At 36.3% G+C, this 25,765-nt stretch overlaps 1 protein-coding gene across 1 annotated transcript in view; it reads right to left on the bottom strand.

Annotated features, from left to right (window-relative positions):
• LOC149571998 (uncharacterized) overlaps positions 1-25,765 on the bottom strand; it is a 101,561-nt gene that overhangs the window by 66,047 nt on the left and 9,749 nt on the right. Inside the window, exon 4 of the mRNA XM_089813369.1 lies at positions 8,878-8,944. Coding sequence (XP_089669495.1) covers positions 8,878-8,944 — 67 coding nt within the window. The remainder of the gene's footprint in view (positions 1-8,877; positions 8,945-25,765) is intronic.

Raw genomic sequence — 25,765 nt, 5'->3', positions numbered from 1 at the left:
CAACTAACCTATTTAGGGATCACTTCGGTTAGTGAGTGTAGTATGTAGCAACCTTAGAAACATAACTGTTACCGAAGACCTTGACTAGATGTGTTTCGAACTCCTACCCAATTGATAACCTAGTTGCCAATATATAAGTTCTTATGTGATGTTCTAAGTTTTATCTTCAAAAAAAAAATTAGTTGTGTTTTTGCCCCATAATTTTGGGCATGACATCGTTTGTCATATCTTAATATCAGTTGTTTTTTAGCTATAGTATTTGTCAAAGGCACTACTGTTAACTATTTAATAGTTCCTTTCATTTCGCTGCCTTCCCAAATGTGATGTTAGCTTACTATTGTCGGATCTTGTCAAAATGTGGAATTGTTGTCAACATAATCATCGTATCTAACTTCAATTGCTTGACAGAACACACTTGATGATGAATCATATAGCAACTAGATGTAAACACTCAGCATTGGTAATCCTCTTCATAAATCGATGATGGGTTACTACTAATAATGGTTACCGTTACATCTGAATACTTGATATCCTTTCTACGCGGTGCTCAATCATATATTAATGATGACATCAAGACTTGTTTTCATCGACTTATACTTAGCTGACTCTTTCCTTCATCTTACTCCTAAACAATATCAAAACAATTGCTGGCTTATCCTTAGAGATTGATTATCATTTTCCTCCATATAGTTTTCATAAACCAATAATATATTGTGAGTGATTGGTATTCTAGTAGTGAGTGATCAATTACTCATCACTATTCTAGTTATCAATCAGTTGATATATCTTAATCTCTATCATCTATAGTATAACAGACTTCTTATTGATTAATTTCTTTAATAATAATAAACTGTGTTAAACGATGATTATGAATTGATTACTTATAATTATATATACTTATTAATTGACAATTATCTATTTTAATAGATTATTATTCAATTATCTTTTTAGTCAATATATCCAATTAATATATATTTAATTTATTTATTAAATGTTTATTATAGACAAGGTTGTTACAGGGAGCCACTAGATTTCAGTGTCTCTGACATGCATCATGTTCGACTTTCTTATCTATGCTACTTTTGATTATGATTTCATTAATAATCTTATCAAATATTGATATATATGTATAAATGTATTTTCGTAGTATGCATATACATATAAATATGCATTTACATGTGCAAATAAATAAATGAACAAGGTATCATGTTGTATTGTCTTAAAATGGAAGCACTCGCTTTTAAGACCTTTTAGCCGTCCTTAGTGTGGTTTGGTACACTACGACCTTCGATTGCATTTAATTACTTAAATCAAGGTCCCTTCTTCCAACCTTGCTCAAAACTCTATGTTAGTGCTAATTTCTATGCATGGCTTCCCATTTATTCTCCCAACCACATAAATCATGCTTCAAACACATTTCCAACTGTTTTCCCACATATATCACAATTTTTACCTATGCCAAAGCCCATTTCTAAGCCCTTTTTACCTTCAAGTCAAGGACGACCTCATCCCTCAAATGGGGTAAGGGATGAGGTTGTCCCTTACCTAGGTGGTTACGGATGACTTTGTCCCTTACCCAAGTAATTTTCCCAAAGAAATCTCGTGCTCAATGTTAAATATTGCTTTTCCTGCTTTGTTGAGTCAACCATTCTTGGTGTTTGTTTTGAAATCGCTATTAAATAAGGCATTCTCTTTATTTGGGCATCTCTTGCACATGCAAGCAATCTATTCTATAGGTAAGTTATCCACATTCAAAAGCAAGTGCAATCAAGAAGTTTCACGCAAGCAAGGCATTTTTCATTCAGGCATTCAAGATCTTAATCCTTCATCATGCAATCCTCTTCCTAGATCTAGATTCATTGTGGAGTTTGGCCATCAAAGAGGATATCTACTTCCACATAAGCAATCATCATTAAGGCATCTTGCAAGCACATCCCTACATGAGGTTTTGTCTTACATGATTTCCTTTCGGGTTTTTGTGTTGAGTCAAGGCCATTGCATTAACATACTTGATCGCATATTAAACATAATTGCATCAATATTCTATGATATTCTACATTGTTACTTCTACTTCTACTCCATGTTAGCAATCTTTTATTTATCTCTATTTCAATTTGAGGTTGATTTCTCAACCTGAGCTTGACCAACGCAAGCCCCTTCCCACCAACCAATTTTCCCTCTCTATTGTCTATAGGTGCAGATTCGGAGTACAATTTCAAGCAGATTTAAGGACCACGTTTGAAGCTCTTTTCAGGTCCATATTCATTTTCAATATCCATCATTCTAGGGTTGAAGAGGAGGTTGTCCTTGTCAGCCGACTGAATGGTTCCGGCGGTGTTTCTGTAGCCGACGGATTGACTATCGGCAGTGTTTGTATTTTGTAGCCGACGGGTAAATAGTTTGTAGCGGATGTAATGTTGTGGCCGACGGAACCCTTCGGGAAGGTTCGGCGGTAGTATTTATATCCCGTCTGGGATCATTGTAAATCATCAATCATCTACTATTACTGAGATTGTGAAGCATAATGTATGTCTGTCATATACGAATATAATTCTACTGTTCGTGTTTGTGTTCCATTGTTTGTATATGTCAAATTCTTTACCAGTACGGTAAACAGTCCTTGACCCAATACATTTCAGTTGCAGATCAATCGCATTTCAGCTGTCGCAAGTGCGAATATGGCCCTTCAATCAACAATTTCTCGCCTAGGTAAGGGATAATGTTCTCTCTTAACCAAGGTCAAGGTCAAGGTCATCCATAATCTCCAAAGTCATACTTATCCAAAGCAGAAACAAATCCTTGCCTAGATCAAATTTCGCAATTTTCGGGGGTGCAAAACATGAATAGGTCATGTTGGGCTTCTACTTAATGGTAAATCATCTATTTGGCCATTTTCCTTCTTTGATCTCAACAGTGCACGTATTCTTATCCTTATACCTTACATTCCCTTTCCTAGATTAGGTTTGCATATTTGTTATTTCACTCAATCAACACCATGGAAGTCGCCAAACTTGCAAAGTTGAGGTCTCGTGCTTCACCCCTTTTTTCCCTTAGTAGCTCTTGCCAAATCTACTTTGTGGGCTTGGTTCCTTCCTCTTGATTCCCCATTGTAATGGTGGAGTGCTTACCATTTCATTTATTACACATGGTTTGTAATTAACCATGTATATGTGAATGCATAATTATATGTTAGAATATTACAAACATTTATATACCTATATATTTATATATTTATATTAATAAGAAGATTGGATAATAACAATATTAAATATCAAACCAATGATTAAGTTATCACTTACCATTTAATCAATTTATAATAATTACAGAATAATTTATAAAGATCAAACTGATGATTAAGTTATTACTTACCGTGCTCTTTAATCGGGTTATTATTTCATGGCCAGAACTTTGGTTTTTAGTATTAAAATATGGCAAACATTGTGTGCCGTCAGGTGGATTCTTGGTACATTAGAACCACTGAACTTAAAAGCAAAAAAATGTGATTAACACTGGACAAGAGAAAAATATTAGTAATATCTGAGTTCACGAGCAGATATGAACGGTAGCCAGAATGTAGTACCTTGTCAAATGATACGAAGGACGGATATTGTAGAGAGAACAGCAATTTTGTTTTGAGCCTTGGGAAATATCTAACCAGTGAGAATGTTCACATTCTTTTCCTGGCTTGGTTTACAAGATGGGAAGAAAAGTCATTCTTAGGGCAGAAGTTTTTATTTTTTCCAATATTTCCTCTCAACTTCTGAATGGCATAAGACTAGTGGAACTTTTCATTCTGAACTGCATTGGAAAAAATTTAGGTGGCAAAGCTCAAAAGTGTTCTTTCTAGGAAATTATATACAGTCTCTGTATTCTGGAAATTTGCAGACGCAAAGAGAATTAGAAAGAGCATAGCAGATGCAGACTGATGCTATGTCTGATGTGCCGTAAGTTTGAAGGTCTTGAGAGTGTGAGCAGATTCATTCACGATAGCCTTGTAGGTGGTACATCCTCAGCTTTCTAGAGATTTCTGGGCATGTTGAATTCTTGCTGACTCTCTCCTCGTTTAATAAGCTTATATACAGCTAGGATTGCTACATAATCTTTTGTAGCTGGTAAAGATCATAGTTGCTGCAGTACTTCAAAAAAAAGTTTCCATAATCACGTCATCCTTTAAATAGCTGAAAGAGTTCATAGTTTTCAGGATAGATTTGGCCAAAAATTAAAACACATATTCCTATTCTCATTCTCAATTCTGATTTCGCAGACCCAAATGAAAGATGAAGATTTCAGACATAAATGCCTTAATACCTCCATGTCCATGTTCTTCTGGGATTAGGTTGCTCGAACTGGAATTTGGAGTCACTGATAGGAAGAAAGTTACTCTCCTTTCTTTGCTGTCAAGCAGCTTGTCCTCAAGTGACTAGTTGACAATAACATTCTTGCAAGTTCTCAAACATAGAAAATTCTTAATGCCTCCATGTCCATGTTCTTCTGGGATTAGGTTGCTCGAACTGGAATTTGGAGTCACTGATAGGAAGAAAGTTACTCTCCTTTCTTTGCTGTCAAGCAGCTTGTCCTTAAGTGACTAGTTGACAATAACATTCTTGCAAGTTCTCAAACATAGATGCTGTCTCAGACTTTGAAAACTACAGAACTTAATGACAGTCAACTAGACCATGGTATTCTTAAATCCTGTCAAACACAGTAGGGAAAAACTGTGAAAAGTGAACAAAACTAGAGCAAGACTTTCTGCTGTTCAAGTATGCATACAGGCTGCAACTGACATTCACTGAGCTATATCACTAGCATTTGCACCAAAAGGAGGTGCAAAAGTTAGGGCGATAGTAAAATATAGTCAAGTTGTAAGAAAATACAAAATTACATTGTTAGGAATTGAAATAATGATTAGAATTAGATTCAAAAGTTGAGGATAGGCTTAAGGTTAGGATTAAGAATGTTAGGAAGATGATGGTTCAACCTTACAAAAATTAAAGGTTATTGTTAAAATAGGAGAGACGGGGGTTCAAAGTATTGCCCCCCACAACAGGGGTTCTCCCTTGTCCCAAAACAACTCAGAAAACAAAATTCTGTATAAATTTTGTCATTATGAACTGACCAACTACCTCTGCATCTTGTTGAGTACTCCTAAACTTCCTAATCTTATGTTAATACTAATCCTAACTATACATGATTTCTAAGAGTGACTATTTACTTTGATTCTAAACCTAACCAGACTTACTTCTTAGAATGACAACTTATTTTTTTACCAGCACTAAGCTATAGCTTTAACTACAATGAAAGAATGATAAAAATTATATAATTTTGGTATATGTTGATTAATACTAACAATAGATAGAAGATTGTGAATTGATTTATAGAAAATAACAATATACATAAGTTAATAAAATAGTTTTATGAATTTTCTAATCAATTTTATTTCAAAATGCTTTTTAAGATATTTTAGTTTTTTATAATTTTTAAATTTTAATAATTTGTAGTTATCTAAAATGCACATAACCATATGCTATTTTTAATATTATTTATTGCTAACTCATAATCTTAGTGTTGAGGCCTGTGGCCATCCCTTGACCAAAATATGTCATAATCTAGAATAATAATAAATTTAATAGATGAATATAAGATAAACTATAAATAATTGATATCTAATATAAATATAATAAATTAATTAATCTATAGTTTGATTAAAAGTAACAATTGAATTAATAAATTTAAATATAATTATATTAAATTCAACATTTAAAAAGAAAACCTGATTTTGTTGCAAGAATGTTCAGGTGTTAAGTAGACTAAAAGCGGCCAGAATGACAATGACTGCATAGCAAATAAGGTTTGATTCAATCTTAACTCGTATTTACAAATCTTTACAATGTCGTCAAAACATAGTCCTCACTGTTAAAGCCCCACACAAACTCCTTGAAATTACACAAATAGATAAAATTCACTGATAGAGCGTGAAGATTGCAGCACTAACAAGCCAGAGACCAACAAGGAATGCTCCTCAATTCAGACAATGACATCCTGGACATCAGCTTCCAGGACCGGCAGGTTCGCCTCCATGGATGATGAACATGAATCAGAAATTTGGTTCTGTAATGCAAGGAATGGGCCCTCTTATGTATCAACCTCCATTCGTGGGTGGACAGCAGCAACAACATCAACTTTCTGGATTTGGGGCTCTGCCAAATATGAATCATGCTATGCTACCTAGTCTGCCTTCTGCACATATGCCCTCTGGGATGCCACTATGTTCAATTTTTCTTGGATCGCCTGCAAGCACCTATGTCCTTTGAGATGTCACTGGGACCCTTACCAAGAGGACCTCCTCCACTTCCGAGAGGCACTTATGTGCTTCCTCCTCCAATTCCACCACCTTCATTTATTGTTTTCCCTTCAGGAGGTGCTATCCCTCTCCCACCAATGCCACCTCCGTCTCCACCACCTCCACCCCTTCTGATCTTCTTTACAGCCTAAAATCTGTCTTCAGCAAAGGTTTACAAAGTTACTAAAAATGTAGTCTTCTACAGTGTGGTTCTGAAACTGGCCTATTTTAAGAAACTAAAGAGTTCTTCACCTATCCATGGATAGATGGGCCGGATTTAAAACTCTGAGGGGTGATTCGTCTGAAGGTAGTGTGCCCGTGTGTATAGTAGTGTCCTCTGCAGCACAAATTTTTTTAATTTTAAGTTGCAATCTGATTTCTTCGAGCACAACCCCCACTTTTTTCAATGGACAATCAATTTCCAGTGCCGCAAATTTTAAATATCGGTATGAGACATGACGCGCTCCGGCGAATGTCTCTTCAATAATAGCCCATCTGCTAATAAATGAAAGATAATAGTGCTAGCAGCCTTCTAGAGAAAGAAAGTAGAAAGACACAGTGACTGATTCTCATAAATTATTATGTGAACGGTTGTCAGAATTGCTATGAAGATCTAACTCACTAAAAAATGGAAACTTCTCCATGGGCCATTTAGCATGGACTGACACAACTTGAGCAAGCAGCTCTAGCACAAGCACTCCTTAGGATCATATGAGGACCCTAAATGAGTACATGGGCTTGAGAGGTTGGATTGTGCAGTTCCATGGTGAATGGATAACATGCTTATAATTGGTTCAATTCTAACAATAACAAATAGCACAAGAACCAAGATAAGATGTCAATGTTCATATGCAAGACAAATGTGTTGGATAATATACAGAACAAAGTAGAATAACCTTTTTTTCTCTCAAGCTTATCATTAACCTATTGTGTCTCTAGGGGTACAAGTTGGAAGTGTTGACAACTTTACAACACGATAATCATGTGCAGTGAATCCTTGACCAAGGTGCACTGACCATGTGTTAGGGCTTTTCAGTTCTACGACCAGATACAGTCCCTAGTCAAGAGTCAACCAAGAGAGCAGTAGCTATAGGGTGTGGCCAACTATGATTGTAGGGAGGATCAGGTTACAATCCAAGGTTGGGTGGACTAACGCCTTGGCAATATCTTTTCCCCCTAAAAGGTCTCTTTGGAAAAAAACTGTCTTCTATAATCATATAAAGATTCAACTAATTACCAATATCGTTCATCTTCTGGGAAAAAAAACATCTTAGAGCAATCTTAGTCTCCAACACATTTAAGTATTGTTAGAACTTCACCAATGGAGGATGTCAATATAGCATTTATTACAACATCTTTTTGTGGATCTACAAGGCATGGTAATAATGAATTTCATTAATCTGTAGTTGATTGGAGTTTTATTGGGCCCTGAAAGGCTCAATGCATGCTACAATTTTGCATCGGAATTAAAGGCTTCTCTGGTGTTCATGTTTGTGGCCTCTATATAGCTTATCAGCTGAACCTTGGTGTAATGTGGGTTTGGTTGCTCGTTCTTAGTGGTGATTTTTTCTCAAGAAGCATAGGCTTTCTAGTATACACACGAATGGCCGATAAGCGAAGTATGGCAAAGGCAAGAACTTCAAGCATAGCCATGCACTGTCAAAGGGTTCTAAAAGTTAAATTAATGGAGGCAGGAAACGGGCCGAAAACAGCCCCACATATCAATCTAGTCACAAACTTGGTACATTTTGTACCCTATGCAAATCTAAGAAACTGTTTGTTAAAACTGTTCCTGTTCAATCAATTCAGCTACATGGAGGGAAGTTTGCAGAGGTGCCCAAGGGAGCTAAGGAGGAAGTTATATAACTAGAGGATGTAGAATCTATGGAGTCATCTGCAAGTTTATTGTATAGGCATGATGAGCTGAAGGACTTCGCCACAAGGTTTTCATTTTGAGTGCAATCTCTTACAATACTGGTAAAGTGTTGGCAGGTATGCATATAAACATTGTAACAGCTATGCAGAAATAAGTGCTACTTCTCCATTCTGGTGTTTTGTGGTAGCTCAATTTGTCAAGCTTGTTGCCATAAAGGTATTAGCTTTGCTCTGCAATTCGCATCTTTATCAGGTGCAATCCAAAGGGATATTGAAATGGCAGGGCTCCTGGTGCATTTGTGTGGGTGCAGAAATATGTGGGTGACCAGGAGGAGGCTGCTGCTGGTGGACAGAAATGGGGAGTTGTGAGCAGGTGGTTCAGCCTTGTGCTGTTATAGTATAATTTTGAAAGCATATTCTGGCAATTGTACCTTTTGCTGTTATTTCTCAAAAGAGTATAATATTGTGTTTTTGAGATAAGTTATAAGAAACAGTTGATGGTAATCTTCACCAGCAAAGACAATACCATAAGAATTTATAGGATCCTCCAGGGTGTGGTCCCGCTAGAAACCCCAGCTATTTTATCTATAAAATGAAAACTGTAGGAAAGCCATATAAAAAGAATAATATTTGAAAAGAAAGTTGAGATGTTCAAAGCATACCTAGAAGAGGTTTTGCCTTGTTACTCTGAAGGTGCCCAACAAAATGCCATTGGATATCTGCAGGAAGCTATCCGAAAACAGTAGATGGATAAGAAATATGGCCAAAGCATCAACCTTCCTAAAAAATAATTCAATATAAATTGAAAAATTGGAATACTTGGACATATGAAGATGCTCATTAGAGGACAAACTTAAAGGACAAATAATGAACTTTAAAAAATATATATTCAGATAGTCCCAGAACTACAATATTTCATTAATAATGGAGTTGACTATAAACAAAAGCCCAAGATAAAGTATTCAACAGAAAAATAGGTGAACCAAAAAGCAAGTAGCCATAGATGATTCCACATAACCAAAATTATTGCCTATATATATATATATATAGGGAACCCAAAAATACTGCAAAGTTCAACCTCTAAATGACCACAATATGATTGTATGACAAGTTTGGTTATCATCTAAACGTTAGTTCTGAGAATTTTGAAAATGATTGTGCAGATTAAGAAAACCCAACCATTTACATTACCACCTCGCCCAAGATAAAGTACTCAACAAAAAAATAGTTGAAACGAAACAGCCTAGAAGGAGGTCGCCATTGATGATTTCACATAACCAAAGTAATTGTCTAAATATAAAGGGAACCAAAGCAGTACAACCTACATATTACCTCAAAATGATTCTAAAATGAGTTATGGTTATTATCTAAGCATGAGTTCTAAGAAGTTTGAAAAAAATCGTACACTATCATACATAAATAAAAATTATTGTATAGGGTTGTTCTTTGGTAAACGTACAGTAATACCCTAATATGCATTACTGCTTGATAGTGTACTTCCCCGAGGATTTGAATATTCATCAATTCACCAATCAAAGAAAAAAAAAAATGGCTAAATCCAAGCCCAAGCTTCTTCTCTTCATTGGAGGAATTAGTTAGCATACTTGAAAAATTGCAATATCATCTAGTAACCTCTCATCCTAGAATAATTCACTCACTCTATGACTGGACCTTTCAAATGCGTGAACTGTAATGTCCCTTTCTTGAATCACCTTATACTTTATTTTTGTGCCTTGTGTAACCTCCATTTTTTGTGAAAAAAAGAGAAAAATTCTTGTGTTTGTAGCAACTAGTGATTGTTTTTGTTTATTTGTTGCAATATGCTAGTCAAACAATGCCTTAGAAGTCTTTGATGACTCGAAAAAGTATTGCAACTTGTGTTTATCCTTTGTCTACACTCCTTGTGCAACCTAAAATAAGAGCATCAGAAGAACTATGTTTCTAGCAACTAGTAATTGTTTATATTTTTTGTGCAATGAGAAAATCAATTAACATCTCAAGAGTCTTGATAATTCAAAAAAAGATTGCAACTTTTGTGTATCCTCTACTTCTGCACCTCATGCAACCTAATGTAAGAAAAACAGAAGAGCAATCCTTGTTTACATTGTAATTAGTGATTGCTTTTGTTCTATAGTCCCAGCTATTAATCAAATAATGTCTTAGGAGTCTTGATAACTGAAAGAAAAATTACAACTTCTATGCATCATCTACTTTTCTGCCTCATGCTACCTGTATTTAAAAACAACAGGAAATTTGTTGTGTTTTTTACAGCTAGTGATTGTATTTTTGTTGTAATTGGTTAATCAACTAATGTCTTGGGCAACTTCCAGGTGTAAAGTAAGAAAAATAGGAGCAAAATCCTTTTGTTCATAATAAAAATTTGTTTGAATGGGGTAATCAAATAGTGTCTTAGGGATCTTAAATAACCCTAAAATGATTGCAATCCTCTATATTTATATTTTGTGTGAGAAAAAGAAAGAAATACATATTGAGAACCTTTGCATGGAAGCAAAAATTGAATCTTGAGTTTTTACATTATATGACGAAAAGTATGTTTTTTGTTGTTTTTGAGATGCTAGCATGAGTTCCTTAACCTAGGTCACAATGAAGAGTAGTTTTGCATGTTGGAGAAACTACAAATTGAAAATGGAAACAAGGGAATGGAAAGAATAGATAAAGGGAGGACTCAAAAGTGTCTGTTCAATTGGGAATAACCTAAATTTTCATTTCCCTTCCAAGTCACTGGAGATGTATTTGAAGGGGTCGTTCATTAAGAAGACTCATTTGTGGTAATTTGCAAAAAGATTGAATGATTAATATGAATGTTATTTTCATGGGGGCTCACCTTTTGAAAAAGAGGTCCCTTGAATATAATGGGAGCATTAGTAGATTGAATGCACACTACCTACATATCAGTAGGGGCATTGAGGTGTGTAAAATGCTTTCACTTGAACAAAGGACTAGGATAATGTAACTGTATATTAGTGATATCTCCACACACAATATTTTTTCGTTGGAACCTTCTTCTAGAACTAACTATTGGTAGTCAAAACAAGCAAGTTAGTACTTTGAATCAAACATAGGAGAGGATAGGGCAAGAATTAAAGCAACAAATTCAACTCAAAATCCAATTGTAGATATTTGGAATGTATAGGCCAAAGGCAATGACATTATAGCTGATGCATGTCACAAGAAAATTATTCTTTGCCAATGACATTCCATTCCATTTGTTTGCTCTTCTTATTTGAAGGAAGCCATGTCCAAGGTTATACAAGTAGACAATATGCAAAACCAAGGGATACAAATTTGAGGACTACTATCAACTATTCCAAGATAATTTATCAATGGAGTAAAAAAAAGCCACTTCCCTGCAACATTATTATGGATGACTAGACGAACTTAAAAAATCAACCACCCATCAATAGCATGGTCACGTGTAAGGGGATACTATGCTTTCCTCAAGGAAATTGATTGTTCAACACATAGTTTGCAAACTCTATGAGTACTCTCAAAGTTGTCAAGTACTCTCTATTTTTTCACTCTAACAGTTTTTACGGATTTAACTTGTGAATAGGCACAAGAAAAATGTGGGTAAAACTACTTACACGGATAACATGCATTTTTCACACATTTGTGGTGACAAGAAACCATGCATTTCTATTTTAGATGTCAATTTTTAATTTAATACATTTTGAAATTGAACTTCGCAAAAAAAACAAATTTTACTTTCTAAGTTGCAAAGTTTTTGCCAAGTTCTTCCAAGTTTTTGCTAAGTCAGAAATTTTGGGCTTGTCAAGTAGTCTTTAAATCCAAGTCTGCAAACTACCGTTCAAGGCACCACAACTATACAATTTTTTTTTAGATTCTCAAAGATGCCTATAAGGTCCCCTCTTTGAGATTGCCCTAAATCGTGCCCTAAAATCACAAATTCCAATCAAATAAGAAATGTAAGATAGTCAGAAATATAGGTTTACTATTTTTTAAAATTATTTTTTACAAGATAAATCCTAATTAAAGTCCTGCTAACATATTAAAGAATATTGGATGTGTGTGCAATTCAAAAATCGCAATTATATCCATTAGGGTATGTAATCACACACATAAATACAAATACATATAATTATCATATATATGTAATTCATAAATCTCAATTATCTCCATTAGGGTTAGTAATCACACATATAAATAGAAAAACATATAATTATCATGATTCATTAGATAGCTCTACTCATAATAGAGTTTGAACAAAGCCTGATAGGATCAAACCAAAAAAATCTTCACACTATGCTCAATAGCAAACGCACCCTCTTGAGTGGTAGGCACCTTGGACATCTAGCATGGGATGGTCTACCTAGTGATGTGCTTGTATTTGCACTATGTATCAATGTTTCTTTATTCATCCTCTTTGGGAGTGTGATGGGCTTCAATCAAAGGTTTTACCTACCAAACAATCTACACTATGGAATCCCTCAAATCACATATAAAGCATTGGCAGCCTATCCTTTCCAGTCAAGCCCGAGAGCATGGAATAAGCACCTAGTATTCGACCACTAGGCCCCGTCCCGAGGGTTGACGTACCTGATGGGGTTGCTAGTGATGCTGCTTCATGATCATGTATTTCTCCCTTCGCCCCAAATTGTTTGGATCAAAGTATCAAAGGAATCCTTATTAAATAATTAATTATGCACATATTTAGAAAATGATAGCAGAAATGAAAATACATAATAACAGTAATTATATATATATATAAACACCTATTATTTCCAAGCACCTTGTAAAGGTCAAAGTCTGCTGACTTATAAACTGATCTCCTTTTTATGAGTACTAATTAGTTTCTATTGTACTGATCTCCTTTTTATGAGTACATATATATTAATAGATGGATAGATGTGTGTGTGTGTGTGTGTGTGTGTGTGTGTGTATATATATATATAGAGAGAGAGAGAGAGAGATTGAATAGATGGAAGAATTGATTGCTGGTTTGCTTGCTTGATCTCCAATTGATGTTTAAAGGAATTTGAACTATTTGCTTGATTTGATGATTTGATATATTAGTGTTAGGATTGAACGAATGTGGGTTTCATGGTGTGATTACTGATGATTGAGCGAGTGTTGATTTGATGTACTGGAATGATTTCTCCTCTATTGGTGAAAGGGTCACCACCTTTCATGAGAGCTAAGTCACCATTATTCATTGTTGCTTTCGAGAATAATATATTATTCCCCAAATTGATCTCCCTTCCACCTCCTCCTCAAAAGAAACCTTCTCTCCTTTATGTCCTCCAATGTGACAGAGAGTCACACCTCTTCATGACTTCCCTTTGCAATGGCCACAACCTTTCACCAATAACACCCTATGAAAGACCCACAACCCTTCAGCATTTCTCCAATATTAGAGAGTCAAAATCTTCATAACTACCACTCTTTGAAAGAATCAAAACCCTTCATCCTTTCTACTTATATAAGGGATCAATTTTGTATCTTCCTCTCATTCATCTTTACTCTTCCATTAACTCCTTGATTCACACCTTCCCCTTGCTCTTCATTCTTCCTCTCTTCCCTTTCAAATGAAGTTCTCTTCTCCCTTTTCTGTCTAATGTGTGAGGAATCACAACTTCACATTTTATGCCTCTTCAAAAAACTTAACTAAATTTTAACAGTGTCATATTTTATTTTTATTCTTGTATATTTTAAATTGTTATTGTTGTTTATTATTAAATTCTATTACATAGAGAAGGCTCAAAACATAGCCGCAAAAAACTTTATTAAGAATAATTTGGCAAACCAAAAAATAAAGATTCCTTCAACTAATGGAGATAAATCACCTTGAAAATTGTGCCCATAGTTTTTTTAAAAGCAGCAATAGGACCTGCCCTATCTACAATTAGTTCAGGATTTCTGTTGGTATGGCCCAAACAACAAAGCATGGGTTTGTGGGACAGCTAAGAAGCTGAAGTTGCATATAAGCACATCTAGAGGACTCCTTTTTGTGTGCATGCTTGGAAGTTTGGAAAGATACACTAAAGGATATCAGCAAAATCGGGTAGATCAAGCATACTTTAGCCAATGTAAAATATGTGTAGAAGTTTATCTACAATCACCATACATCACATGCACTATTTTGGTCCTTCTCAAGAAAGCTTCTCAAGAAGGAAATCAACACATTAGAGTTGTATATGCATCCTACTTCATTCTAATAGAGAAAAAGGAGTTGCAAAAGAAGTCATTGCAACTAATGGTCATGATAGTAAATAAGTGGGTCAAGTTGAGGACACAACAAGTGTTTAAGGCAATGTTCCATTGGGTTTGGGATCATTTCCTTGAGGGGACAAGGGCCAAATTTTGGGGACGGGTACTTGGGGTCTAAGTTTGAGAACGATTGGCAGACGGGGGGGTGCAATAGGGGAGAGGTACTGACATAATACATTTAGTCTAGGTTAATGGGTTCGTACCCTGTTGCCCGAATCCTGGCCAAGTTCGCGCAAGTTTGGATTCCTGCCTGAGTTTGCCACAGGTCCAAATAGGATCCTTATTTTGGACTATGGGTCCACGTTGGAACAAGGAGGTCCCACTGTCCAAAATAAGTGCCCTGACGGAACCCGCAGCGAACCCAGGAGGGCCCATAGGTTTCTCTTCTTTTTTTGTAAATATAATGCATATATATATATATATACTCACAAACCCACCCAGAAACCCAAATGGGAAAAAATATTGCCCGAACCCACAAACACAAACTCTAACACGAATCCTTCCCCGAACCCGAACTGGTAGCTTAGCATTTAGTATAACTATTTGAATATATGGTTTTAAACAGATAAAGATATATAACATAATAACTAGAGTCCAGTAGTAGTATTCAAATATAGACATTGCCATGAGAAATTTTGAAGTTTTACGTTTTTCATTTCATTTTCATATTTATCACAATCCAATGTCCGTCAAAATTACAATCAACTGACCAAGTTATCAAGATTCAACAATATTCAACTTCAAACTCCAAAAACAAAACACTAAATAGTAAATACTAGAAGTAAAGTCTAATGACTCTAATATTTCCCAAGCTCTTCTCCCAACTCCTCTATGTCCTCATCACTTGAACTATTGGACCTCACATTCTCAAGCCCATCCAGATTAATACTAACCAACCCTATCTCTGTAGTATCATCATCAAGTTGTGCTAGCTCTTCTAGCTATTGGACTCTCTTGGTTGCAAATGACACTAAATGTCTCTTTTATAATTTTATTAGCTTTAGGCAAGTTAAGTTTTTTGTTTTTGTTGAAAATGATAGCTTCGATTAGACATATAACAATCAATAACATGACATATATTACGAAGTAATTGGTAAATATTTGTTTGATATTAACAAAGACCTTGATATTAACAAAGATTGAGAGGTCAATAAATACAAATGAATAAAATGATGTTGCCTTAAGAAACTATCATAGAGAATAGAAACATTATATTCTAACTATAAGAAAGCTAACAGATAACTACAGACTAACTAATATTAAAAACACTCTAATATTTATAATAGATTACAAATAGATAACCATTAACTAATTATAGAAGCTTATCTACTATCATAATACCCTCCCTTAATGATTAATCTATCCACAACACCAAGTTGTCCTCTGAATTTAACAAACTTATCAGGACCAAGGGGCTTGGTGAGAATGTCTGCAGTCTGATCCGTGGTAGGAACATATTGCAAGTCTATTGTCATGTCTTCAACCAGTTGTCGTATGTAGTGACAATGAACATCCACATGCTTGGTTTGTTCATGGAAGACTAGATTCCGTGCTAATTTGATAACAACTTCGTTATCAACAAACAAAGTGGTCGGTCCTGCTAGTAACATTTGCATATCCCCAAGCATCCGACGAAGTCAAACAATTTCACTACCTGCATTGACTGTCCCTTTGTATTTGGCCTCTGTGGAGAAGAGAAAAACTATCTGTTGCTTCTTACTGGTCCATGTGATGGCACCAGATCCCAAACCAAACACATACCCAGAAGTTGATTTTTTATCGTCAACAAAGCCTACCCAATCTGAACCTATGAACCCAATGAGTCTAGGATTAGAATTTCGAGAGTCAAGAAGGCCAAAATCTATAGTGCCCTTCACATAATGAAGCACATGCTTTGCTGTCATCCAATGATCAGGCTTAGGAGCTGTCATAAATGTGAGATGTAGCTGACTACGAAGCCAATATTAGGCCTAGTAGCAAATAGGTAGATGAGGCTGCCTACTAGTTGCCTATATGTAGTACCATCAATGGGAGGAGAATCAAACTTGGCTGATAACTTGAGACCTTTCTCCATAGGTGTAGATGCAGGCTTGCAATCCTATATATGGAATTTGTCTAACAAAGCCCTATCATAGTTGGACTGAGAGATGAATATACCAAAAGATTGTTGCCAAACATCAACACCTAGGCAATAGTGCATGAGCCTAAGGTCAATCATATCAAAAGATTGGCATAAATTTTGTTTGATTCCCTGAATCAAAGATGTTGAACTGTTAGTGATAATCAAATCATCCACATAAATAATCAAAAGGATGATGTTATTGTCAATAGTCCTGATATACAAATTTGAGGATAAAGAACTCTAGAAGCCTTGATCACTAAGGTACTTATCAGTTTTTATGTACCATGCCCTAGGGGCTTGCTTCAAGCCATAAAGAACTTTCACTAATCTGAGAACCCGATGTTCTTTACTAGCAACCTTGAAGCCTGTTGGTTCCCAAAACCGCCAATTGGAAATCCAAGAGCCTGCCACTTCTCTGATAGGATTCCGCAATCAGTTTTGGCCAATGAATAAAAATACTTCTCGATTCCCCTGCACTTCAAGCTCCGCTACACCTAGGCAAGTAGACCTTCTCTTTGAACCAGATCACTTGATTCAAAGCTTTTCTAAAACGAATTTAAGCTTTGAAGAGTTCTTTGGCTGGCAAAGTCCTTGAACTCAATTAATATGAAACTGAATGCTGAGTGTTTAAAATGGTTGGATGTTTTGTATAATATTTGTAAATAATGGATTTGATGCTTGTAGGAAGGAAGTATAGATTTTCTGACTTCAATAACAGAAAGACCAGTGTCTCTGCTCATCCGAACAATAGAGTCAACTTCAGTGATTTTTCACGTACAACTTCATAAAGTTCTTAAGCACTTATACTACCAACAATTAAATAATCAAGATGTGATAGATCAAATATTTATGCAATCTTAAATTAGTCCAGATTGAATTTTAACTCCTCTAGTAGGGAGACAAACTGGACACAAATACGAAAACAATTTGATATTTCACAATATCTGTGATGATCAAATTTACAATTCTAAATGACCATGTCCACTTATCTGACATTTAAATTGTCTACAGAATTCCAAAAAATAATTACAAAGGACGTCTCATCTGCAGTTTAACTCTCCATGCCATTTAAAATAAACAAAGAACATTTTATTTTATTATTAAAATAAAATAATTGAATTTATATTACAAAGTCATATGGGACCCTTATCCCTCCGTACAAGTAATATAAAATACTTCTTCTTGAATATAGATGTTCAATGTCGAATCTTTTTTTTAATCTGTCTTCTTGTTTTATCTCTGCCCCTATATATTACCCATTTTTCTAAAATTGTGACTTCTCAAAAAGTAGTATTACACCTCTTACTAATTAATCGCACGTCTTCATTCACCTTTTAATATATGAGACTTTAATCATATTTTGATGTCTCTAATATTATAATAAACACACCCATTGACCATTCTGATTATTGGGCTGAATCTCTCTTGCCGTCAATCCATATGGAGATTGTTCTCAGACACGGCTCAATATATCCAAAAGCGAAATCATTTCAAGTACCAAAGATATTGAAGACAGCTATCGTGAATCTCCTTAATCGCATCTTCTCAACTAATAACCATAGTCGATGATATGAGGAATTTAATCACTTTGTCGTTATCTTTGTGGTTGCTGCTCTGTCCATTCTCCTACACGGGCTCCAGGAAATAAATTCATCTATTGTTTCAATCGCCCCATTTTGAAGTAAAGATGGCATACACCCTGATGTTTCGCTGGATGACACCTTAGATATGGCTTTAGAAACCTGATACTCCTCTTCACTGTTGTCCTTATGTCATTCTTTTTAGGTCCACGTCATTTTCAATTGTTGTGTGCATCCATTCATTCGTTTCTATGTTATGGCATCCATACAATAAGCATCGAGTTTGACTTCCTCCGTTTAATACTAAAGACTTTCAGATGGTTGTTGTATTTGTCTTATTCTTGTCAACTTATGAATCACATTGAGTATGTTGTCTGGAATACTGCCTTAACGCATTGATCACTATTGGTCTGTAACTTTCTTGCCAACATCATACTTCAGATACCATCATTTTGTCGTTGCTCCTATGTGTGAGTCTTCATATTTGATAGAGTCTCCTATTTAATTGTTGTTGCTATGAAGCTTTCAATAACATCTTTCTTTAATTTGCCACCAATAAATGTACAGAGGCAATATGCTTATTTTATGAGGTTTTGTATATATGAAATCTGCAACACTGAGATGAATCAGAAAACTCTCCAATGTCTGTGCTTACTGTGGTTACATTATATGCTCGTATCATATTACTCCAACCCTCCCCAAATACTGAACAGGAAATTGATTCTGTAATCTACCAATGGATTCAAAATTAAGCTTCCTCCGCAGCTTCTATATATGCTGATACACTTCAATTGACTGCAATGTAATCACTGTTCACCTACTGCATATTATGTATGGGAATTGATTTCAGAACAGTCACTATGTCATCATTCTTTGTTAATATCATTACCTCTTGTCAACTGGAGCTTGGTATTGTTGAAAGAAGTCATCTTCGATATAGTATGTACATATACTATCTAGTTGTACAACATCGATATATGTTTGAGAACAGAGATGCACATTCTGCTTCAGAATAAATTATTTATTCAAATCTTTGCACAGACACCTTTCGTAAACCTATGAAATACTGATATGCACATCTTTCTCCATACAAATGATTTCATATGATTATGATGAGAACTCCTGAAGTAGGGTTTGTTTATTGTGTACATCAGCCACACAATATTTTTAGATGAGTTATTCTACACGTTCATTTCAGAGTTAATTGATCGGGTTCATGATGTACTCCTCGTGTATTTCATAATTGTCCACCTTAGAAAAAGAACCGTCTGTAGGCATAGAAACTGTGGCATTAACATGTTGACTAGAGACTTGTAACTTCTTAACTCACATCTCCTTCTCGCGTCAAATAGTCTATATAATATATCTTTATTATGGATATTGATTACATTTTTCATCTGTGACATTAAAGACGCCTATATTTCACCGAGTCTCCAACATTATTTTCAAATGGAGACTCTAATCCTTTGCAAAAATTAGAGCTCCATCAAAACCAGGAGGTTGCGTCATGCAGAACTCTCCATGGAGATCACCATTCAAGACAGAACTCTTGACATCCATCTTATGGACCTTCAAGCCAAAATGTGTTGTCATGGCCAAAACTAATCTGATTGTGCTCATCTTTGCAGTAGGAGCAAAGGTCTCCTCATAATCAATACCCTAACACTGAGAGAAGCCCTTTGCAATTAAACAAGCTTTGTACTTATCCAAAGTACCATCAAATTTGTATATGATTTTGTAAACCCATTTGCAGCCAATGGGTTTCTTCCCTGGTGGAAGATCAGAAAGGACCAAGGTGTTATTCTTCAACAGGCTTTGGTGTTCAGATGTCATGGCCTATTCCCACGCTGGAATTCCTTTAGCCTCGGAATATGTTTGAGGGGTTCAAACACACTGTGAATGTTGGTTGTAAGAGTAAAGTTAATAGACTTTGTAGGTAAAGTTAACAGACTTTGTAGGTTTTCTCTTTTCCCGAGCAGTTCTCCCATCAATGAGCTCATCATCACGAAGATCAGCAAGTGTCTAAGCCCACCACTTAGGTTGGAGAGGAGAATGACCAACATTAGTATGAAGAGATGTTCTATGATCAGGTTTCCCATTTGAAGAATCTAGATCAAACTCAGGTGAAGCATCTACAAATCTAGGTGATCTTGCGGAAGAAGTTAGAGGTGACAATACAAGGATTACTGGTATAATTGGAGCTGCAGGAGCTACTAGAGCCCTCCCATTACGTGGACCTAATGGAAGTCTAATTCCCAAATCATGAGTCTTAATAAGCTGGTTTGTTGGATCAAGAGCAGGAGAAACAGGCATGAATGGTCCTTGATGCTCATCAAAGACTACATCACGACTGTACAGGAGATGAGATGTCTCAGTATCAATCAAGCGAGAGGCTTTGTGAAGACTATTGTATCCAACAAAAGCATCCAACTTGGTGTGTAACACATCAAGGATCCAAAAACTTTTATGTGACTAATTTTGGGCTTACAACCTGACCAGGCCTCTTCTAGAGTCTTACCTTTGACCACCACTGTGGTTGACCGGTTCAAAAGATAAATTGCAGTATTAATTGCTTTTGCCCAGAGCTTCTTGGGAACATGTCTATGTTTGAGCATGGAGCAAGCCATCTTAGTGATTATTTTGTTCTAGCATTCGACTACACTGTTAGTTGTGGGGTGTGGGGTGTCGTTAACTAGCATTTGATGCCATGAGTATCCAAGAAGCTAGAGAATCAATTAGAACAAAATTCCCCCCCATTGTCTAACCTAAGAGTAATAATAGATTTCCCAAACTCTTTTCCAACTAAAGGATTAAACTTCTAAAAGACAAGATTTGTATCTGATTTATTTTTAAGAAAATATACCCACATGTTTCTGCTGAAATCATCAACGAACAACAGAAAATACCTAGACCCAAGAATAGGAGTGGCCATAGGGCCTCAGATATCGGCATGAACAAGCTGAAGTACCTGAAAATCTCGCCATGAATCACCACTGATGAAAGGTGTGCGATGATGCTTCCTTGCCTGGCATGCATCACAAACTCCAAGCTACTAAGTTTGAAACTCTAGCAAACCAAGGACAAGCCCTTCTCAAGCAAGCTGAGAGAGATAATGCACATTTAAGTGCCCATATCGTTGATGCCAAAGTGTGCAAATAGAAGACCGCCGAGCAGCCATAGCTAAGTCACGAGAATCACCTAAATCGGTAAGTTGAAAAAGACTATGATCCTCAAGGCCCACTACAAGAATAGACTGAGTCGCCCTATCAATGATGCTGACCACCGAGCAGCCATAGCTAAGTCCGAAGAATCACCTAAATTAGTAAGTTGAGAAAGACCATGATCCTCAAGACCCACTGCAACAATAGACTGAGTCGCCCTATCAGTGATGCTATACTTGTAATGGACACCCCTGGATGTACCAAAAACTAAACCAAATTGCTGAAAGGAATTATGTCAAACAGTTTGCATTCAACTTCTTAAAACCCCTTATAACTCCGAAAATCAAACGTTTATTTGTTTGTTGTGTTTCGTGCATAGAATTGGTATCATACAACATAAACAAGAAAGAAACTACAATAATATGCAAAGTGGAAATGAACTGCTGCTAATAAAATGTTATTTTCAGAATTCATAAAACCAAATACATGGCAGATTTATCAACTCACTAATTACTTCAGAAATATTGTCATAATACTCCAGCCCATGCTTACGAACTTGCTACTACAATACTTTGTCCTCCAATCAGTCCACTACCTTCATAATACCATTCCCTCCAAGCGGCGTAAGCGTCGGACAAGTAGTGAAAAAGATATGAGCAAAATATCAAATCTGCCTGTAGCCGGAAATGCAACTAAACTGCCTGATAATGAAGCCAATAAGAAAGAATTCCAAAGGCCAAACCCCAAGGGAATGACGTCTAGAATGTTACAAGAGAGGATAGACGTCCTCAAATGCCAAGAACAAAGCTGCAACTCACACACCAATTTCTTCTCATATTCAACCTGCCTAATGAAGCCAGAAATGCTTCCTTTTATTCTATTTCCAAGGGTCCGCTCAACTCATATGGGCAATGTGGGATAAAAGATGTGTAATATATAAAACATATATTAAAATACCCCTTATGTCTCCCTTGGGTACACATCACCATAAAATAAATATTAAAGTAACACTTTAATATTTTACAATTAAATTAGACGTTACTTTAACAAAACTTCAGGCATTAAAATGTATTAGCAATCGGACTCCGAATAATGCGAGTGATAGCTCATCGGAAAGCTCTCACCAAGGAGTATCGAATCCAATCACCAGAATTGACCTGCACTGTGTCCTGCCGACTTACTAAAAATAGTAAGTATGCTTGAAACTGAGTAAATCAACTTCATTTTGACCCAAACTGCAAATGACTAGGCCAAAACACTCCAGGATCCCATTAAACCCTTTGTTAGCCCTCGAGACCATGTAGAACAAGGCTAACGCACACACACTTGGTCAACTACTAAAAGAACGTAAAGGCCAAAAGATGGGATCATTACAAATCCGCCCTCCTTGAAATTGCTTGTCCTCAAGCAATTAAGTAACATAATGGACTCCAACCTCCACCTGGATCCCAATAGGTGATATCCATATGGAAGTTAAACCAACTGCAAATCCGCATCCTCAGGACCAACCCCTGTAGCCTAGCATTCAAAATTTGTGCTGATGAAGTCAGAATGTCACCATAAGGCAACTCCATAGAAGATCTATGAAACGTCTTCTTCCCTTTATCCATCCACATAATATATATTGGACTGGAATGCATATTATCACCATCATGCATTGAAAAAGATGTAGTTGTAGGTGAACCATATGTACTCATGCTAATTGTATCAACAATAGGTGTTGCCGCATCGAAATATATGGACATAGGAACAACATTAACTGCTGCAACAGAAAACTGAACTGAATTTGTAGTTGATGAAAACTCATAATCATTAACATGTGTGGCTTCATTAGAAAATACATCAACCACTGCATTTATACCATTAAACTCCTCATTAGATGGTTCAACTGACATAGAAGTGGTTGTTGATATGACAGTTCCCTTGCATTCTCCTAATTCCACTATTGCTACATCATCATCCCCTGACAAGGCTTCATATGTGGTCTCCTGACTTTGCATGCATGTCTCTACTGACTCTGTCAAAATGCCCACATCACCAACATCATAACTGGCTGGCTCTATACATGTCTCGATCCCACCTGAGGAATCAACTACCTTTTGCTCTGGGGCAGCATACAAATCATCAATGTTGATGCCCATCTGTCTAGCCATAAGTTGCAACATCATATCCATTTGCCTATTTTGCTCCTGTTGCATACGTTGCCCCTTCTCTAATGTACCCAATAACTGTCTGAACATCACATCTTGATCTGGACTAATATACATCTTTATCCGGCTATCAATATGATCTCCACAGGATGGCAGGACTTATAGCTCTGATACCACTGTAATGGACACCCCTGGATGTACCAAAACCTAAACCAAATTGCTGAAAGGAATTATGTCAAACAGTTTGCATTCAACTTCTTAAAACCCCTTATAACTCCGAAAATCAAACGTTTATTTGTTTGTTGTGTTTCGTGCATGGAATTGGTATCATACAACATAAACAAGAAAGAAACTACAATAATATGCAAAGTGGAAATGAACTGCTGCTAATAAAATGTTATTTTCAGAATTCATAAAACCAAATACATGGCAGATTTATCAACTCACTAATTACTTCAAAAATATTGTCATAATACTCCAGCCCATGCTTACGAACTTGCTGCTACAATACTTTGTCCTCCAATCAGTCCACTACCTTCATAATACCATTCCCTCCAAGCGGCGTAAGCGTCGAACAAGTAATGAAGAAGATATGAGCAAAATATCAAATCTGCCTGTAGCCGGAAATGCAACTAAACTGCCTGATAATGAAGCCAATAAGAAAGAATTCCAAAGGCCAAACCCCAAGGGAATGACGTCTAGAATGTTACAAGAGAGGATAGACGTCCTCAAATGCCAAGAACAAAGCTGCAACTCACACACCAATTTCTTCTTATATTCAACCTGCCTAATGAAGCCACAAATGCTTCCTTTTATTCTATTTCCAAGGGTCCGCTCAACTCATATGGGCAATGTGGGATAAAAGATGTGTAATATATAAAACATATATTAAAATACCCCTTATGTCTCCCTTGGGTACACATCACCATAAAATAAATATTAAAGTAACACTTTAATATTTTACAATTAAATTAGACGTTACTTTAACAAAACTTCAGGCATTAAAATGTATTAGCAATCGGACTCCGAATAATGCGAGTGATAGCTCATCGGAAAGCTCTCACCAAAGAGTATCAAATCCAATCACCAGAATTGACCTGCACTGTGTCCTGCCGACTTACTAAAAATAGTAAGTATGCTTGAAACTGAGTAAATCAACTTCATTTTGACCCAAACTGGAAATGACTAGGCCAAAACACTCCAGGATCCCATTAAACCCTTCGTTAGCCCTCGAGACCATGTAGAACAAGGCTAACGCACACACACTTGGTCAACTACTAAAAGAATGTGAAGGCCAAAAGATGGGATCATTACAATACTGATGTGAACTAAAGGTGACATCCAAGTGTGGAGAATGTCACAACAACTGACTGACTGAGTGTATATTTAGTTCCATCCCAACAGACTGAATTTGAATGTTGCCTTTGCCGACAACAGTGTACTCTTCTCCACCACCAAAAATAACAGAATCTGAGTAAGGATGGTAGTTAGTGAACCAGTCTCAATGGTGGGTGAAATGACGAGAGGCACTTGAATCAATGTAGCAGACAGAAAACTTCCATGATTTGTTGGTCTTTTAGCCATTAAGGCGTAAAAGGCAAATTTTGTCTACTTAGTTTGCTCTACACTATTTGCTTTGGGCTGCAAACCTGATTGCTTAGATTGGGCAGCTAAGCATTTCCCACATTCAACCTTCATGTGACCAAACTTGTGGCAATATTTGCATTGAATGTTCTTCTAGGAGCCTTCTTAAGCTAGAGCAGAGGACTTCTGCTGAGACTTGGCTTTATCCTTCTGAAAGGATTTAGCAGCAAAGACTTGCTCTATGGAGGTGGAGTTTGAACTCCTACCGAACTATTGTTTCCACCAATCTTGTTGAAGCCAAACTGTGCAAAGATCTGTGAGTTTCAGATCAACACTAGAAGATGTGATGTTGAGAGTCTTGATAAAATGCTCATAGGACTTGGGTAAACACCGAAGAGTGATAACCACAATCTCCTCTTCCTCCATCTTGCGACCAATGGCAAGCAACTGATCACAGATTTCCTAAATCTTATTCAGGTGAGCCTAGAGCGATGTTCGCTCATCCATGATAATAGAAAATAGTGTTCTTCAAGAAGAAAGCTTTGCTTTTGTCAGAAGTCTCATGAAGATTCTTGATATGTGCCCGTATCTCGACAGTTGTCTTGCCGGATGGAATTTGCGAGAGTTGATCATTAGCGACGAATAATTTGAGAAGCATCACCGCCTCCTGATTAGTCAAATCCCATGTATACTAATCAGTACCA

The sequence above is a fragment of the Cupressus sempervirens genome, chromosome 2 (assembly GCF_028749045.1).
Source record: "Cupressus sempervirens isolate cs-2001-9-10 chromosome 2, ASM2874904v1, whole genome shotgun sequence".
Lineage (NCBI taxonomy): Eukaryota > Viridiplantae > Streptophyta > Pinopsida > Cupressales > Cupressaceae > Cupressus > Cupressus sempervirens.
The sequence above is the reverse complement of the archived record's forward strand: the minus strand, read 5'-3'. Positions and strand labels throughout refer to the sequence as shown.